Source organism: Camelus ferus, chromosome 32, assembly GCF_009834535.1.
Source record: "Camelus ferus isolate YT-003-E chromosome 32, BCGSAC_Cfer_1.0, whole genome shotgun sequence".
NCBI classification, from domain to species: Eukaryota; Metazoa; Chordata; class Mammalia; order Artiodactyla; family Camelidae; genus Camelus; species Camelus ferus.
The window spans coordinates 7,246,680-7,266,578 of NC_045727.1; the positions used below are offsets into that span (position 1 = coordinate 7,246,680).

The 19,899-nt window shown below is 45.6% G+C and overlaps 1 protein-coding gene across 1 annotated transcript in view; it reads left to right on the forward strand.

Annotated features, from left to right (window-relative positions):
• Positions 1 to 19,899, forward strand: part of KSR2 (kinase suppressor of ras 2) — a 376,779-nt gene that overhangs the window by 75,611 nt on the left and 281,269 nt on the right. Inside the window, exons 2-3 of the mRNA XM_032471653.1 lie at positions 5,271 to 5,411; positions 9,512 to 9,662. Coding sequence (XP_032327544.1) covers positions 5,271 to 5,411; positions 9,512 to 9,662 — 292 coding nt within the window. The remainder of the gene's footprint in view (positions 1 to 5,270; positions 5,412 to 9,511; positions 9,663 to 19,899) is intronic.

A 19,899-nucleotide genomic window follows, 5' to 3' on the forward strand; every position in this document is an offset into this window, starting at 1 on the left:
AGGGAAAAAATAGGTCACCTGTAGTCTTCCTACTGCTAACATTTTGTTATACACCCTCCCGAGGTTTTTTGTAATCATCTGTCCACGTGTAGTTTTATAAATCTTTTTATGCATTATTTATACATTACAAATATTATACATATTTTATACATTATTTTAATGGTAGGCCATATATGAATACATTGTAATTTATTCATATCAGCCCCTATTGTTGAAGAGTCGGATTGTTTCCAATCTTTCATGGCTATTACCCACTTGGAGCAAAACTTCATGAATATCCTTAATTATTTCTTTAGGATAAAACCCTAGAGGAGCACTGTCCACTAGAAATATAGTGAGAGTGACAGGTGTGAGCCGAACGTATAGTTTAAAATTTTCTAGTAGCCACTAGAAAATTAATTAATCAAGAAGATGAAATTAATTGTAATAACATTTTATCTAACCCAGTGTATCCAAAATATTATCATTTAACCATGTAATCCGTGTAAAAATATTAATGAAATATTTTATGTTATTTTTTTTCCTACTAAGTTTTTGAAATCCGTTGTGTACTTTGCACTTACAGCACATCTCAGTTCGGACACTAAAATTTTAAGGTTGAAGTAACATGTAGTTCTGTCAAAACAAAGTTACGTTTAACAGAAAAATACCGTTCATGGCTTCTGTTTTCAAATTTCAATTTAAGTGGGGAGGATATAGCTCAGTGGTAGAGTGTGTGCTTAGCATGTATGAGGTCCTAGGTTCATCCCCCAGTACCTCGATTAAAAATAAATAAAACCTAATTGCCTACCCCCAGCACACACACAAAAGTACATAGTGCTGTTTGTCAATTGCATCTCAATAAAACTGGAAGAAAAAAATGATATAAAGTAAATTAAATTTAAAATTCCATTCCCTGGTGGCACTAGCCATATTCTGAGTGTGCAGATGTTCACACGTGGCTGGTGAAATGATCATTTGGACACTGGACACCGAGATTAAATCAGTCTCATTCTCGTCCGCTTCTCAGTGTGTGAAGCCAGAGCAGAGATGGGGGTGGTGACGGGGTATAGGATTTGAGAATCCACTGGCAAACGTCAAGATCTGGGGAAAAGAAAACAAGACAAAAACAAAAAAGGCGGGCAGCAGAGCTGGGGTGAGAAGGCCCCCGGCAGGGATTGGGGTTCACGAGAGCAGCACCCAGGCAGGGCAGTGGCCTGGTGGCGCTGGCCAATCAGCCGAATCCAGCAGGTGGAGCCAATCAGTGAATCCATGGAGGACTGTTTTTCTCGCTGAGAAGTGTGATACAACGGTGGGAAGGGAAACGGCTGGAATAAACTCTGGATCGAAGCCGGCAGGACTGCAGTCCAGGTCCTGGGGCCCAGAGTCCCCCAGTCTCTAGTGAGCTGGTCCCCTCGAGCCCCCAGCACGTGACAGCTCCCTCTACTGCAGCCTGGATTCCTTCATCCCTGGGGGCCCTGACTCGCCCTCTACAAACTGTGTGCAGGTGAGCTGCCTCTGACCAAGCAGGCAGCCCCGAGTTCCCGCTCAGATCGCAGGTGTATGGGGGACCCAGGCAGTCCAGAATCAACCTCGGTGCCCCTGGGAGCGAGGCCGGCACCAGGCAACCTGCCAGGCATGCTGGCCGGGTGGGCGGATGAGTCCAGATGATGGTTCAGGGGAAAAACGTGCAGAAAATCAGCCCAGACACAGAATCTTCCAACGGCCATTTCTTAGAGCTCTCAGGACTCGGAGGGCTGAGGTTTCGCTGCCGTTTGTTCCAGAGTTTCAGCCCAGCAGCAGACATGGTTCCCAGACTTCTGTCTGGAGTCCAGCATCCTGGCCAGGCCCTGCCCTTCACAGCCACGACGCCACCCCAGGCCTCCTCATCCTGAGCCGCCACACAGGTACAACCTATTCATATTCCAGAACCACTTCCACAGGGACCATCAGTGGGGACCTACTGGGAAACTTCTAATCTCCCAGGGGCCTAGAACTGGCCCCACAGTATCTCTGACGTATGCCTGCGATCACCCGTTGCTGGATCAAATGTTCTGTAATTGTCAATTAAATCCGGTGTTTTGGTGGAGTCGTTCAGTTCAGTTCAAACTTTTAAGGAAACTCTGACAGATTAGCAGATGACCACCAAGCCGAGGGAACATGGACTTCAGTGAACACAAATGAATAAAATTATAATCTTTACAAAAATTGTATTGAAAAGTCACTAGACAGATAAATGACTATAATCCACAACAAAAAGTAACAAATTTTGGGGAGAAAGGAGAATTTTATTTTGAAAGTTACCACATTATACTATTCAAAGCATCCAATTTTCAACAAACAATTACAAGGCATCCAAAGAAACCAGAAAGCATGGCTCATTCATAGTCAGAAAACAAATTAACAGAAAATTTTCCACATCTGAGAAAGCCCAGAAGTCGGAATTAATAGGAAAGTATCCTAAATTAAATGTCTTAAATACGTTCAACGTGCTGAAGAATATCATGGAAAAAGAAGTAAAGGAGACCAGAATAACACACATGAGATAGAGACTATTCAATAAAGGGATAGAAATCATAAAAAGGAACTCAAATGGAATTTTGGAGTTGAAAAGTACAGTAACTGAAATGGAAAATTCACTAGAGACTTTCAGTTGTGCATTTGATGAAGCAAGGAAGGAAATCAGCAGAACTTGAAGATGAGTCGATTGGAATTATCGAGTCTGATGAACAGAAAGTTACCATCTGTCACGATGGTACTGTCACAAAGATACTACATTATTAATGACTATATTCCCCATACTGTACATTTCACCCTGAGATTCGTTTGTTTTGTCACTGGAAGTTCATACCAGTTAATCTCCATCACCCATTTCACTCATCCCCCAACACCGCTCCACTCCATCAACCCCAGTTTGTTCTTTGTATCTACAGCTCTGTTTCTGTTTTATGTTTTTTCATTTGTTTTGTTTTTTAGATTCCACATATAAGTGATATCATGCAGTATTTGTCTTTCTCTGTCTGACTTATTTCACTTCGCATCATCCCTTCAAGGTCCCTCCATATTGTCACAAATGGTAGGATTTCATTCTTTTTATCACTGGATAATATTACATTTTAGACCCTTTGTCTTTGGTTTTCAACAATTTGATTATAATATGTCTTAATGTGGATCTTCTTGAGTTTATATATTTATATTTGGGTTTTGTTGAACTTCTGGATGTGCAGACTCACACCTTTCACCAGATTATGGGAGTTTTCTGCCATTATTTTTTCAAATACTGTTTCTGTCTGTTGCTTTATCTCCTCTCTGCTGGGACTCCGATTATGCATATGTTGGTACACTTGGTGATTTCCCACCGGTCTCTTAGGCTTTATTCATTTTTCTTCATTCTCTTTTCTTTCTGCTCAAAGAATGATGGGGATGTGTCAAAGTATATTTATTTCTTTTGTGTGATTTTCCATACCTATATCAAGAAAACAGTTAAAACAAGTCATAAAACAAAAGACAGACATGAGCATTCAATAGATATCTCAGCTGAGGGCCCAGCTCTGAAATTTCAGTAGGTCAGACCCTATCCATTCAGAAATAAATTAAAGAAAAACCATATCATATTCTTTTTGACATTTTCTATTCTGAAACTCAAAATTGAGATTCCAAGTCAAAAGAGTTCTAGGTAGATTAGCTTAACATGATGATTGTGCTGTTAATTGCAATGGAACACAGGCTTATCAAGAAATGCAACTTTCTTTTTATTAGTGAGGTGAATAAAATTAATGTTCACTTAAAAACTAGTTTCCTGATTTCCTCCAATGGGATTCAGTCTCAGGCAGGCTCTCCCAGATGGCAGCAGGGACGACCGGGCAGCTCCTGGCTTATACGACAGTCCCCTGACAACTCCAGAGGACTGTCCTCTGAGTGCACTGCCATCATCCCCTGCTCCCAACTCTGTGGTCCTAGAATTCCAGGGCTGTCTCCTTTTGTTTTTAAATTTTTTTGTGTGTGTGGGAGGTCATTAAGTCTATTTATTTATTTTTTATTATTATTATTTTTTTAATGGAGGTACTGGAGATTGAACCCAGGACCTCATGCATGCTAAGTATGCTCTCTACCATTTCTTCTTGATAAATATTGGTTAACAGGTGCTTTGAAATATCAAAGACATTATGTAACTAAGGATTTTATTTTTGTTTCATTATCTTCATTAAATCGATTTTAAATTACAAAGATGATAATATACTGTGGGTAACTATTGAAACAAAGCAAAACAATATAAAAAAAACCTTTTTTTTTTTTACCTCACTCCATCTCTAGAACCTCCCCGTCCCAAGTTAGCAAGGCTTAGGTGTGTCTTCCACACTTTTGTCTCTGCTCATGCACACACATTGCCTTTCTTTGGTTAATGTTGTTAGTTTTTACATAATGGGCAGTAAAAAAAAAAAAAAAAAAAAACCAAAAAATCTTCCCTTTCTCATGTCATGGCATCCCTCTAGAATCATTGATTCAGGTCCATCTGATTTTAAAAGTATTTGTTAATTTGTGCATACTTGCATGTGACTTGAGATTCAAATAGCACAAAAGGGTTTAAATAAAATGGTCCTCTCACCTCTGTTCCCCACCCTCCCTCTTCCCTTCCCTAGAAGATTAGGGACCCTTCCAGAGTGTGTCTGCATTTACAGAGACATACATGTAAACAGTTCCCACGTGAACGAGAGAGTATTTATTTTTATTTATCAGCGTATCTTGGAGACTGTTCTGTATTAGCACATAGCATGCGTCCTCGTTTTATTTTACAGCTGCACACAGTTCCCCTGTGTGTGTGTATCCGCATTTATGACGAGGTTCCTACTGATGGCCCCTCAGGGTGCTTGCAGTCTTTTGCGTTTGCAAACAGAAGTGTAGGAAATATCCTTTTACACAGTCATTTTGCACAGGATAGGGTATCTGTAAGATGCATTCCTAGAAGTGCAACTGTTAAGGTCAAAGGATATGTGCGGTGGAGATGTGGATGGATACAGCCCAAGCATCGCGCCCTCCCCTCAACTAAACTGGAACAACGCACACCTCCCTCCCTTCCCAGCAAAACACCAGAACCTGCCTGTTTGCCCACCTTCACCAACACGGTTGGGAACATGAGTGGAAACTGGGTCTCACAGCAGTTGAACTGGTCTTTAAAATATGGAGTTGGATGGAGTTGGGGTGGGGAGGGGGCACTGGGGAGATAACTTGCCTCTTGTCCCTGTGACAGTGCCCCTGAAATGTGTCCTCTGTTCTCATCTGTGTCTCCGCAGAGCAAGCTGGTGAAGTACTTCAGCCGGCAGCTGTCCTGCAAAAAGAAGGTGGCCCTGCAGGAACGCAACGCCGAGCTGGACGGCTTCCCCCAGCTCCGGCACTGGTTCCGGATCGTGGACGTGCGGAAGGAAGTCCTGGAGGTGACCGGAGGCCACTCCTGCCCCCATCCCTTACCGGCAGCAGCCAGCCCCTTGGGCCGAGGGTTTTGGTCTGTGCCTAGCACATAGTAGAACTTAATATGTGTTGGATGAAGGCATGGAGCATCTCAGATGCTGTCTGAATGGGGTCATTAGGAGTATGGTTCTAGAGTCAGGTAGAACCCCTTTTAGCTCCACCACTGAGGAACTCAGCCACTTGGGCCAAATCACTACCTCTTAGATCAGTGCTGTCCTTCAGAAGGTTCTGCTGTGAAGGAAATATTTCGTACCTGCCCTGTTTGATGGAGGAGCCACCAGCCACGGGGAGCTGTTGAGCACTTGAATTGGGGTTAGTGTGTGAGCCTGAAGAACTGAATTATTAATTGTATTTAATGTTAATTAATGTGGCCAGTCACCACCATATTGGGCCCCACAGTCGTAGGACATCAGTTTTCTCATCTGTTCAATGGGGATAATGATCGTCTCCTCTTCTTAAGTAGCTGGCATGATAAAATGAGATGATCTATATAAATGCTCAGCCCATAGTCTGGAACCTAATAGCACCCAGCAAATGCCAACTTAGTGATTATTGTTATCGGTGCTGCTGTTGCTGACAACTTTGGAAGTGACAGCTTTTCCAGTGACAGAGAGAAACCAGAACCCCTGTTGCCTTGTGTCCGTCCTCCAGGAATGGACCACATCCTTAAGTTCTCAAGGATGGTGAAGTTTCCTTACCCTCTGGGGTCTTGGGTCCCCAGTGTTATCAGTGACTGAGTGGAACCTTTCAGAATAAACTCAGCTCACGTTTGTTGAATCCTTGGTGTCAGGCATTGTCACAAGGGCTTTACAAGCAAGATCTCAGCTGTTCAGACCCTGACAACGACCTTTTGACTTATGACCGAGGCTCAGGGAAGGAGCGACTTGCCCTGCTAGGGAGTGGGCGGGGCTCGCAGGAAAACCCAGTTCGGATGGACTCCAGAGCATACGGTGGGGAGCACTGTGCTTTCTCCTCGTTTTCCTTTTGCTGGGGCCTCCCTGATCTGGGTAAGAGGGGTTGGCTGCCCCCCTTGCCCGCAGGACCAAGTGCCACTTTCTCAAGGCGCTCCCTGCTTCCTCCTTGAAGATTCTCTTCCACCTTTTGTCTTTTTTAGACCTTGTCCCCAGTGTGATCTTGCCTGAACCCACCACATCTAACAGCCCTGAGCTGGGGGCAAAGGACTGCTACGTTCGCTGATCCCACCCCCATCCACCACCGCATTTCGCACGTGCGCACCAGATGGTGTATGCTTACTGTTCCTTAATACCATTCCCAGGATGGCGATTTGGCGTGAATAGCCTTAAAGTAAAAGGTTCCGTATAAATACAGACAGTACATTTAATTTGTATGGCTCCATACACTTTTCAGAGGCTTTCGAGACCATTTATTTATCAAGTGAGGCAAATGAAACAGAGACAAATCTTCCAGGCCAGTGGTTGAAAACCGGTGGCCCTCGGCTGTATCTGATGCACAGACGTTTTCTGTCTGGGCGATATAATGTTCAAAAAAAAAAAAAAGTTTTTGAGCAGGTACTTAAAAGTTGAAAGAGTGCGCATTAAAAACTCCAAATCTTCGGCTTCTCTTGAAAAATCGAAATTGCTAACCACATAGAAGTGAATTCCTGTCTGGTGTCAATGAACCAAATTCTGCTGCCTCTTTGGATCCCACAGGCTCCCTCTAGTTAGCAGCTTTGCTCATTTACGATTACCTGGACCGCAGGGGCCCAAGCCCTTTCTTTTACCATAGTCTATGGAAAATCCAAGGTGTGGATGAAGCTGCGGTTTCAGCTCCCTGTCTGCAGCTCACCCATTTGTCCACCAGAGGTCCCCCTTCTGTGGAGGAACCAGAAGTGTGGAGAAAGCTCCCAAGTGAGACAGCCTGGATTCAAACTTACTGTGTGACCTTGGGCAGTGGTCTTACCTCTCTGAATTTCAGTGCCCTAATTGTGATACTGAACACAAGTTCGTGTGCCCGACCCACAGTGAGGCCAAAAAATACCGAAATGCTGGAGTTTAGAGCAGAGAAAGTTTTATTGCTGGACCAAGCAAAGACAATGAATAGCTTGTGCCCCCAAAACCTCGAACTCCCTGAACGGTTTCAGCTGAGCATTTTTAAAGGGTCATCCCAGGGTCTGTGATCAGCTGTGCACCATTCTTTGATTGGTTGACGGTGATCAATCCTTAGGTGCCAGAAAGTCTGGTGGCCACGTGCTTATGATCATCAGGTAATTAATTGCTTCCATTTGGTGGTGGCTTTTCAGTGTGATCTTGCCTGAAGCCACCACATCTAACAGCTGGGGACAAAGGACCACCACGTTCCCTCATCCCACCCCCATCCACCACTGCATTTCACATCTGAAAAACTCAGGAAATATACAAAAGATACTATTATCTGGGTACTTCAGAGAGGAGCTAAAGCAGAGGGTATAGGGAGGGGTCTGTCCCGGGAAGGCCCCGTAGGGTCCTGCTCGGTTACAGTTACAGACTGATGATGTTGGTCAAAGTACCTGCTTTATGTGGTCTTTGTGACCTTAAGAGAAAATCCATGAAGAGCACTTAAAACACTGCTCCATCCCTTTCACTTACTATTATTATAATAATTAAATCAATCAGAGTACATCTCCTCTTTGGGGCCAAGCTTTTCCATTTTTTTCTGTCATTATTCCTTTTGTGATTTTTGTGTGTGTGAGTGTGTATATGATGATGAAGTTCAATGTAGATTATTTTTGGTGGGAGGGTGTAAATTATAGGATTAAAATGCACAAGAGAATCCTGCAGCAAAGAGGAGAATTATTTTCTGTTGTGACTCATCCCTTCTAAATGTCATTTTTTACTTTCGGATCCTGGTCTATCTTTCTTAAAGTGGGGCTTCCCTGCAACGTATCCGTGTTTGAGGAAGCCTCCAAGTGACTCATTATCGTTCTCTCTCTGCCCTCTGACTTAGCGAGCTGGAAAGGCACTGATTGGGTTTTAGCTTTCCCCCTGCATCTTTTTTTTAAGGGCTGAACGGGATGGTGTTGGATTTTGTTGTAATACTCAGATATGGCCACAAGAGGACAGAAGTATTCCACAATATTGCCTTGGAATCTCTATCCTTAGAGATCTAAAAATTTTATTTAAGCCGCAGTCATAATCATAATACATGTAAAACCATTAGATACTATTAAGTGCTATAAAGTGAAGGATCTTTTTTGTAGATTCATAATATAGAAGTATGACACATTTTAAGGTGTATCCATATTATGTGTATAGGGACACACTGTTTTGGGGAAGAGGGGTGGTTGCTGGCGGTGGTGACAACATCCCTGACCAACACATTCATAGCTGGGAATCCTACCTTTTCTGTTCCCAGCCCATCTCTTCAAAGATCTCTTTGCCCATTCCGTGCTAGATTTGTCTTAGATTGCAAAGTCGTGCCCCCTGAGAGCTCAGACACAAATCCAGTTTCACTTACAGCACTGAGCCACTTATACAGGGTTCCCGCCCCTTTCCCTTTAGGGTCCCTAACTCCCCAGTTTGAACCCCAAAAAGTGTGGCTGGGAAAGGGAGAAGCAGGGAATGGAGAACAGCCATCAGGAGACACGGGCTGTCCAGTTTGCTCTGTTCTGAGTTCACCCTCGATCTGGGACAAGTCACTGCAGTGCAAGCCAGGCAGGACTCACGGAGGGCCCTCCAAGAAGAGTAACTTGAAGCCCGGCCCATGAGGCGTTCAGAAGCTGCATGGGGAATCAGACGGGTAATTAGTTAGCTACCACCGTTTACAGACTGTGTGCTAGGCATCCGTGCTACCTTACAAAGTATGTGCGCTTAAGATTCCCATTTTCCTGGTGAGTAAAGTGAGGCTCAGAGAGGTTACGTAGTTTTCTCGGGGTCACCTAGCTAATGAGTGGCAAAGCTGACATTCAAACCCAGACCTGTCTGACCCCAGAGTCAAGAGACCCAACCATTATGTCAAGCCGCCATCCACACAGAGCCGGGTGTTCCGCTAGGCACCACTAGGGGGCAGCACGGAAGCCTCCCCTTCGGGCGCTAGCGGTCGGTTTACCGTCCTCTCCTCCCTCTGCTAGGAAATCACCCCCGGCCAGCTGAGTCTGGAGGATCTCTTGGAGATGACGGATGAGCAGGTGTGTGAGACCGTGGAAAAATACGGGGCCAACCGAGAGGAGTGTGCTCGCCTCAATGCCTCCCTCTCCTGCCTCCGGAACGTCCACATGTCGGGTGAGTAGGCTCGACATGTCCACATGTCGGGTGCGCAGGTGGATGGAGACTGGTCCCCAGCGCCTGCCGCCCTTCCTCCGGGTTCCTGTGCGGTACACGCCTCTGACGAGCGGAGGAAAGAGGGGCCTGGGTCCGGAGCCAGAAGTGGTCAGGGCAGCTCCTGGGCACTCTTGCCCGAGGGCGACCTGAGGTTGTAGGGCATTTGGTTCTGCATGATTAGGGTCCAGATATGGAAATGTTGGGTGTGTGTGAAAGAGTCTTTTTACCTTAGACATTGTGCCTTTGTATTTTGGCTCAGCATCTAACTTTTGGTTTTTAACATAAATGATATACATTCATTGTGAAATAACTTAGAAAATAGATGAACAAAAATAAAATAACTACCCCAAGCCCCACCCTCTACTGTTATCAATTTGGTGTAAGTTTTAGAATAATTCTTCTTGACAAATGGGTATGTATATAATTTCCTTAAACAATAAACAATAAAATGAGGATTATCCATACTTAGTATTTTGAAAACTACTTTTTTCACCTAACAAAATACCCTCTGGCCTGTTTTATCATTTTGGAGTACGAATATATTGTCATCTTTCTTTGATATTTCCCATTAATTGCTCAAACCCCTGTTTGCCTTGATTAGCCGGACACCAAACATCATCCTGATCGAGGCTTCCTGCTTCCCCCGAGCCCCATAATTTTCCCGCGATTTCTGGGGCCTTTTCAGTCCTAAGAGATCAGCTCTGCAAACACCAGGCAAGAGAAAGCGTTATTGGTCCACCTGAACGGTTGTTTCAGTTCCCACCACAAGGTGGCACTGTGGAACGCTAGTCGGGCTCCGTCAGGTGGCTGTTTCTCCATAGACGCCCTAGAGGAATTCTGCGTGGAATGTTCAACAAGTATTGATGGAGTGACCATATGTACCCGTAGGACTGGGGACACAGAAGTGTACAAAAGAGAACATATTTGAAACAGGGCATTGGCCTAGAGTCCCCTTTTATATTCTTTCTTGCTAGCAGATTCTAATGATGGCTAAAATGATCATCAAAAGGGAACCCGCGTCGGGGGCTGTTCTGTCATTAAAGGATGTTTGATAGCATTCCTGCTTCTGCCCAGTAGATACCAGTGAACGTCCCAACCCCCCCAGTCCCGGTCATGACAAACAAAATGTCTCCAGATATTTCTAAATGTTCTCAGAGAGGGTGCAGAATTACCCCCGGTTGACTTGCTGTAAAGGTCATGTTATTCTTGCTAGCAAATGCTCCTGACTCATCTATTATTTGCATAGTCAAGAAGGTCCTCTCAATCACTCAAAACAAATAAAAACCTGCTTCAAGGTGACTTCTCTCTACCTATGGTGAGAAGCAGCTGGAAGTTTTCTCTCTCAAAAATTGCACTGAATGACAGTGATAACACTGTCTCCTTTGTCAATAAATGTATTTCCTCCTCGTTTTCAATGCCTGAATACTGCCACCATGGATTCCCCCAGTCTCCTACTTCTAGAAATTTAGGTTGTATCCACTTGTTTCCTATTATAAGCACTGCTGCAGGGAACAGCTTTGAGTGTTAACTTTGGGTACGTCCATGGTGATCCTTGTAGTGCGAATTCGTAGGATTGGAGTTCCCGCAGCGAAGGGTTTACATTTCTGTATTTTAAGACTTCTGGTGAACGGTACTGTAGCACTTTCCAAAAAGTTTGTACTAACTGATGCCTCTCCCCCTCCTCGACCCCACCCCGGCCCTTGCAGTGCATGACGAGCACTTGAGGTGAGGTTTTTAATCGCCTTTCAGAGTTCCTGCCTTCTCTGCAGAGCTGTGCTGCTGAGTTTGGAAAGGTCCTTATAAAAGAGCCGGACCCCAGATGTTTGTGTCCCCCGTCCGTGGGCTGAGCCGTCACCCTCTGTGACACCCTGGGCTGGCTGAGACCTTGAGAGGGTCTCTAATTTGGTGTTTTGCAAACTTATTTGATCAAGCCGCCTAGTGACAAATGTGATCTACTTCGCAACGCTGTACACATGCGTGCACGCACACGTGTGTGCGCATTCACATAGGCAGCTGAAAGGAGTTTCATGAAACAACACTCGTTCTTCCTGATATTTCACACCTTCTTTTCCATTTTATTCTATGTCCTTTACCAGATGCTGGTAATGACCCACCCCCCTCAGGTCACCCCTCACTTTTGGGCTGTGAGCCATGGTTTGCAAAAAACCCTGATCTAATTGATCTTCCACCCCTTCCCAGGCCCCTGAGATTCCTTCAACAGTGTCTTCCCTCTGATGCCACCCTTAGAGCCACCGAGATCTTGAAAGCAGTGGCGAAGGGCAGCCTTGTGTCCAAGTTCCTATAGCACTCAGCGCCGAGGTCAGCACGGAGAGAGCCTCAGCTCAGTAAAGACTGTCCACTCAGCTCCGAGTCTCCTTAATACCATATGTCTGTCTGCCCTTCCTCCGTGTAGTGGTGCCACTTTTTACATTTTCATTTTAATTTAAACCTTTTTTAGGGAGTGATTTTTTTTTAAATGGATGTCTCTCTCCCTGACTAGACAAAGCTGCAAGAGGGCAGGGATCATACCCATTTTTATTCACCATTTTTTGCCCAGCTCCACATCTAGCCCATGAGAGAGCCTCAGTAAATATTTCTGAGTCATTACATCTTCCCGGTCATGGATCCTGTGAAAACTCACCAGCAGCTTAATGTACATAGTCTTTCTCATGGCTTGCAAAGTACCTCGGGCTTTGACTCCCTTATGGAACCCCGCTGATCACCGCCGCCCCCCACCTCCCGCCCCACAAGCCCTAAATATCCAATAAATCTATTTACTTAGGGCTTCCTAGATCAGCCATGGTTTTTGCATCTTGGTCCCCACCCCTCTGCTTAGAATTCCCTTCCCCTTTCTCCTCCTGGTGAATCCCTGCTCATCCTCGGGTCCAACTCCTGCCTCCAAATCTCTGCACTTTGTTAAATGAATGAGTGGTTGGTTCTACCACTGACTGACCATGGCTTGCAGTGATTGTCCGTTTCCTTGTCTCCCTCCCTTGTCTGACTGTGACCTCCCTGAGGCAGGCGTGGTGTCCCACTCTTCACCCCTCTACTCCCAGCACCTGGCTCAGGTGTGTTTGTTGAAGGTCGTTCGGGAAGGCTGCCCGATGTGCTTGCCACTGATGTCCACCAGAGGGAAGCAGTGAGCCATCTCAACCAAGCCTTGCTTCAAATTCTCTTCACTCCAACATTATCATTGGTTCCTTGAAGCTTCAAACTATCTTGGGAGCTGGATAGTTCTTGTCATTTCCTGCCCTTTATCTTCACCAAAAATATTACCTCGAATTAGGGGAAAAAACTAGTGTCTTTCCCACCAGACTCTTGTTGCTTGACGATCACACCATATCCATCTTGGTCGCCCCAGCTGTCAGCCGGAAAGCTGGGGTCTCCGACAGGGACGACATCAGATATTTAAAACTCAGGTGTGTAGTGGGGACTAAAGGCGTGTTTGTTAAGTACTGAAGGGATACAAGTTGTATTGAGAAGCTCGTATGGGAACCAAGCATGTGGAGACAAGGACGTTTATGTCTGGCCAAGAATGGCTGTCGCCTCTGTTGATGTCTCTCTCTTTCGTGGAGGATAGGGGCAGCTTGATTTTAGAGTTGTTAACTCTAACTGTAGTTTTCTCCTTGGGTTTTGGGGACGTCTTTATTCCCAGTGCCCAAGGGACCCCAAAGGCAGGAAAGCTTAACCCTTTCCTCTTTCCTCACAGCTTCTTGATAAGCCTTAGCCAGAAACCAAAGAATACTCATCATTCCTTTTGACAAACTCAAGGGACTCCGAAGCCAGGATATCTTAACCTTTCCTTATCATATGAGCGGTGGCCTGAAACCAAGAAACACTCATTCACTTATTTAACAAGATGTATCAAACGCCCACAGTATGCCAGACACTGTTCTGATCTCTGAACATGCATGCCTAGATGTCTGTCCTCATGGAGTTTGCATTCTAGTCGGGAGACAGGCAATAAATTATAATCATAATAAGCACTTACATTATAGTGTGTTTGAATAAGGGCTGTGGAGGAAATAAAAATTTGAGCAGGTGAAGGGGGTCGTCCGTGTCCTCTGGGAATGGGGGACAGGTTGTCCTATTAGGAAGAGTGGTCAGGCCTCCATTCTCTTCACTGTTTTCCTTTTCGCTTTCGCCTTCTCAGTCCTCCATCGTCTGCTCAGAGCATGGAATCTGGCACCAGACAAACCCAGGCTGCAGTTCTGGGTCTGCTGCCTGTCAGCTGTGTGGTTTTGAGCTACGTGTCTCGTGATTCTGAGCTTAGTTTCCTAAGCAGTAGGATGGGGCTGATGGTCATTTCCACCCTGCTGGTTGTGGGGTGGATTAGATGAGATGATGCAGGCAAAGCACAGTCCTGACCTGGATTAGTGCATAGTAACTCTTGTTACCAGTTCTGTTGAAATTATCATCATCAGCAGCAGAAGTACTCTCCCCCCATCCTATAGTCACCATCATCACCATTCCTACTCCAGTTGCCCCCACCATCAGCACCACCACCATCTCCATCACCACTATCACCATCCACCATCACCACCATCATCACCATCACTGCCATCTCCATCACCACCATCACCATCACCCCATTATCTCCATCATTATCACCACTATCACCATCAACCATCTCCATCATCTCCATCACCACCATCATCATCAGCACTATCACCATCACCATCATCACCAAAACCGCCATCATCTCCATCATCATCACCATTATCACCATCAACCATCTCCATCATCTCCGCCACCACCATCACCATCCTCATCACCATTATCACCATCACCAGACCCTCTAGACTTTCTCTGCCTCCAACTCACTGTTCTCCATCCTCCTCTTTTTTTTCCCTCCAAAGGGCCCTTGGGCTTCAGTTTTCTAATTTTACTAATTATTTATTTCTCTTTGATTTCCCTTCCCTCTGAACCATGGTCTCCCTCAACATTGCTGCATCTTTAGAACCTGTTTCCCACTCTATGTCTGGCTTGATTGTTCTCTAGTGGTGGCCCACCTTTCCCTGGCCAAAAAGAATAAACGCAGAGCCCTAAGCAATTTTTCCATGGCACCACTTCCAACCCCATCTGAGGTTGTCCTAGGGTGAAATTGATTTGGCTTCTGGAAAAGTGTGCTCTTGCCAGTCCCCCTCCCCACTCCTTGCCCCATCCTGCCCAGGACTGGAGACCTCAGGTATGAAGACGCAGGCTCCCTTCCTGAGCTTTCCTCTCCTGGGTCACAGCTGCCTTATCAGAGGAGAGCCTGGAGGGCGCCCGGCTCAGATATCAGACTGCTGTTAACTATGGCTTTCTTTCTCTTTCTTGATGTTTCCTCTTTCTCCCTTCTCTGTTTCTGAGCTTTTTGATTATTTTCAGCCTAATAATGTGTGGCCATTTGTATCTTCACTTTCCCAAGGAAAAAACCCAGGTTCAAGATAATGGAAGTCTTGGCTTCCCTCCCTCGCTCCCTGCCTCCCTCCCTCTCACACCCTCGCCCCCCACCATGTGCATCAAGTGCTCACTGTGCATCTGGCACTGTGCTGGGTTCCACCGTCTGAGGACTTTCTTGGGGCTTCAGGGAGGAGCTGAGACCGAAAGTAGAAGGAGGAGTTCTCCTAATGACTCGGGGTGCCAGGAGCACATGGAAGCACACTGCTTCCACAGGGGGGCGTGAGCACCCCAGGCACGGCGAGGCCACTGTGGCTGCGCCACAGGTAATGCTGGGCGGGGTGGCGGGAGCTTGTGTTAGACCAGGGGTGCGTGTGTGTGCAGGGCCAGCCCCCACAGTGGACCAAGGCACGGAGCTTGCGTGGCAGGATTTTGAGCAGCTAATGCCCAGATCGCTTGTCCAGTTTTCAAACACACATTCTGGCTGCAGGGCAGGTGGGTGGCTCAGAGTGAGATGCTGGAGGGGCAAGAGGAGGCCGGGGTGCCTTTGGCAGAAGGACCCCAGGAGCTTGCTTTGTTGCGCCCCCTCCAGCTCCTCCTCCTGAGGGTCTGGGGTTGGTGGGGGCGGGGGTGGGGGAACTGGCAGCCAGGAGGAAAACAGGATGCAAAGTGGCCCCAAAATAGGACAGCCTCAGATGCTCTCCGGCTTCTTCGCAGTTTGGGCGTTGAGTGAAGCCCACCAGAACCACGCCTTCCACTATAGCCTTCCTCCCACTAGAACAAAGAGTAAGAGCGGTCCTGATTGCTCCATTGTTCCTGTAGCTTCTGGCTCTGGGAGGGCTGGGCCCGGGGGCGGAGGGAGAGCCGCCCCTCCCACAGCTCGCAGTGTGTGATGTGTTCCAGCTCCGATGTCCTCATTCGTTCTCCAACTGTCCTGTTCTGTGGGTTCTCAGGAACCCCTTCCACAGTGTGGCCCCGTGTTAGGACTGTCAATTGCAGGTGACAGAAACCTAAGGCAATCGCACTTAGGCGTACACGGCTCATTCATTCACTCTATCAGTACTGATTGAACTTCCTTTGTTTCAGTCACTGTAGGGACGAGGGGCGCAGGGGTGGGCAGGGTCAGCCAGCTCCCACGGACCTGGTGTTCTAGATCTGAGCTGCCCAGCACGGCAGACACTAGACTCATGTGGTGAATTAAACGCGTAGTCATTAGAATGAAACATAATTAAAATTGTACTTTTCCCGTTGTGTTGGCCACACTTCGAGCGATCCACAGCCCCCTGTGTCTAGTGGCTACCCTACTGGAACAGCACAGTTAGGGCATTTCCATCATCACAGAGAAGTCTGTTGGACGGTGCTGCTCTCAAATATATTGAGAGGAACAATAAATAAGAGAAATAACAAATGGTGACTGCTTGTTTTTCTCAGAGAATTAAGATAGAATGACACAATAGTAACTTGGTGACCAGCTTTGACGGGGTGGCCACAGAGGGTAGTCAGTTAGGGCTCCACCAGAGAAGCAGAACCAGTAGAATAAACATATTAAGAGATTCATTGCAAGGATTTGGCTTATGGGATTGTGGTGACCGGCGGGACAGGTCTGAAATCTGTGGGGCAGGCCATCAGGAAGGGCTGGCTGGAATTGTTGAGCATGAACTGAAGTTGCTGTCCGTGGGCAGAATTTCTTTTTCTTTAGGGAAGCCTTAGTTCTGCTCTTAATGTGCTCCAAGGGATTTACTCAGGCCCATCCAAATTGTTGAGGATAATCCCAACTGGTTATGGACTTCAATCACATCTACAAAAACCTTCATGGCAGGTATATAAATTAATGTTTGACTGAATAACTGGGGATTATGGTTTAGCCAAGTTGACACATTGAACTGACCATGGCAATGGACCCCTCTGGGGAGGTGACATTTAAGCTAAGACTTCAATGACAAGAAGATACCAGATGTGAGAAGACTGGAGGAAGGACATTTTGAGCAGAAGAAATGGGTCCTCAGATCGCTAGAGCACTTTTGAAAAGCAGAAAAAGACACACGTGGAGGAACCATAGGGCGTGTTCTGGTGACCCACTGCTACGTAACCATCTACTCCACAATTTAGTGGCTTAAAGCAACACCCGCATTATAATCTCTCATGATTCCTTGGTTTGGCTGGGTTCAGCTGGGTGGTTCTTCGGCTGCATGTGTTATGGGCTTGACTGGGCTGGAACATTCAAGATGGTGCACGTGCCTGGATGGCAGCTGACACTGGTTGTTAGATGGAAGTTCAACCTGGGCTGTTCAGGGGGCACCCACATGTATGTGGCTTGGGCTTCTTACAACAGGAGTGAGCATTCCAAGAGGGGGAAGTGAGGCTGCTGGTAGCCTGAGAAGCTAGTCCTGGAACAGGTACAGTATTGCTTCTGCTGGTAACTGTATCAGTGAGAGGACAGTCAGGGAGCAGAACCACTATGAATGTAATGGATAAAAGAGTTTATTAAAGGAGTATAGATTTTATACAACTGTAGGAGGAGCTGGAGAAGTAAACAGTCAAAAGGAGAAACTGGAGGTTCAGAGAAAGGTCTTCAACCTGCCCTGATAAAGGGAACCAGCCTGGATGGTTGGGGCAGAGCCCTTCTCCTGTGTGTCCTGGGGGAAGGATGGCCGTGGCCAAATTTCCCCTTTAGGTGGAATCCCCAGAGCTGGAGAGTGGGGCACTGTGCTCAGCTGGGTGTGGCTGGGAAGGTCAGAAGTCCCTTGATCAAGCTATTGTTTAGGGAAAGGCAAAAAAAAAAAAAAGGCATTGTTTTGACCACAATTTTCATGTTACTTACTATCTTAAAAATAGATCCCTAGGGGAAAAAAAAAGTCTGGAAGGAAATACACTTGGATATTTAGCATAGGGTGATTTTTATTTCTCTTTTGCTTATCTGCATGTCCTATCTTCCTGAGCAAGGAACAAGCGTTTGTGTAATTTTTTTAAATTTCAGAGTTATTTATTTTTTTGGTTGAAGTATAGTTTACAACGTTGTGTCAGTTTCTGGTGTACAGCATAATGTTTCAGTCATGCATATACATACACATATTCCTTTTCATATTCTTTTTAATTTTCATTCTAGGTTACTACAAGATACTGAGTGTAGCTCCTTGTGCTATACAGTATGGACTAGTTTATCGGTTGTGTAATTTAAATGAAAAAAAATTTGAAGGGAGAAAAATCCTCCTCGAACCCAGTTTATTTACTGTTTTCTGTACCCCTTCTGTTATTTCAATGATTTCCTCTTTGATTAAACCCCCTCTTTGCACCTGCTCAAAAGGGCAAACTTCCTGCTGCATCTTCCTGAAGAAAAATTTCCTGTGGCTTAGACAATTCTTGGTGATACCCCAAGACACGACTTAGAGGTCACCACTGCCTGGATTGCCCCTGCTCCAATCTTGTGTTATTCATCCTGCAGTTCTCTTGTAGTTGTTTTGATATATAGATCTCCCATATCAGATTAGAAATTCCCGGATAGCAGGAGCCATCATAAAAATAACAAAAATAACAAAAATAAATGATTACAAGGATACTCTGTAGCAGGTACTGTTCTAAGCTGATTTTAAGAGTAACTTCATTTAATCTTCAGAACTTGCCCGTGAGATAGGGACTATTGTAGTCCCTAGTTTCCAGATAAGAGAACTAAGGTTCAGGGAGGTAAACCTGGTGGCCCAAGGTCACGTGCAGTGAATTGCAGGGCATCAGGGCTTCAGTTTGGACTGACCACAGGATCTTTTTTGGGGTTTGTTTCTTATAAAGTACTTAGCACTGTAGCAAAAGTATCACTGAAGGAATTAACGAATAAATGGACAGTCATAATTTAATCAAGAAGTGATGCCCTTGGAAGGGAAGGTTGTAGCCTTTCTAGATTTGCCCTGGGAAAGAGAAGTGGGAGAAAGACAGTTTCTGTCTGTATCTGATGGGCTTGTGTGGCAAAGATAACAGACCTGGAGAGAGAATTCTCTCTAAATCAGGGGTCGGCAAAGTATAGCCCACCGGCCAAATTCAGCCCACTGCCTGCTTTTGAAAATAAAGTGTGATTGGAATACCAGCACACCACTTTGTTTACATTGTGAAATACAATCCACATTTTATGGCAAGATAAGAAAAATTTAAACATAGAAAAAATTTCTCTGCCCTTTGGCCTCCTCTCTGCCCGCACTGTGCATCATGTATCTTGCGTTGTGCATTAACCAACCTTCCCCATCAACAGAAGTACCTGCTCAGCATAAAAACAATAATCTCCTAGCATCAACAAGACAGCTCCTTAAAGACAACATTCCTTCTTGATCTTGTAAGCAGTCCCGATGGCGCTTAGATCTGGATTGTGTAGACTGTCAATAATATGTCATTTAATGTACAGCCCTCTGTTTCAAAAAACTTTAACTGCCCTGGCTTCTGACAGGTGGAGCAGTTCTCGGAGCTTTCTGAGATGCCATTCCTGGGTTATAATCCTCAACTTGGCTTGAATAACATTTTACATTTCTTTCTTAGATGGATTAATTTTTTGTTGACAACATATTGCATGGTCTGTGGCTGTTTTCACACAGCAGCAGTGGAGTGGAGACCCCATGACCCAGAAAGCCTAAAATATTTACTATCTGACTTTTTACAGAAAAACTTTGCTAGCCCTTGTTGTCGAAGACTGAGCCAGAAATATAGTTAGCTAAAACAAATATACATAAGCTCTAAAGCTGGAGAGATATCAGTCTGATGTCAAGAAGAACTTCCTTTGGGAGGAGGGAAATAAGCATGATGAGGCTGCGGGACATTGATGGTGGAGAACTCTCTG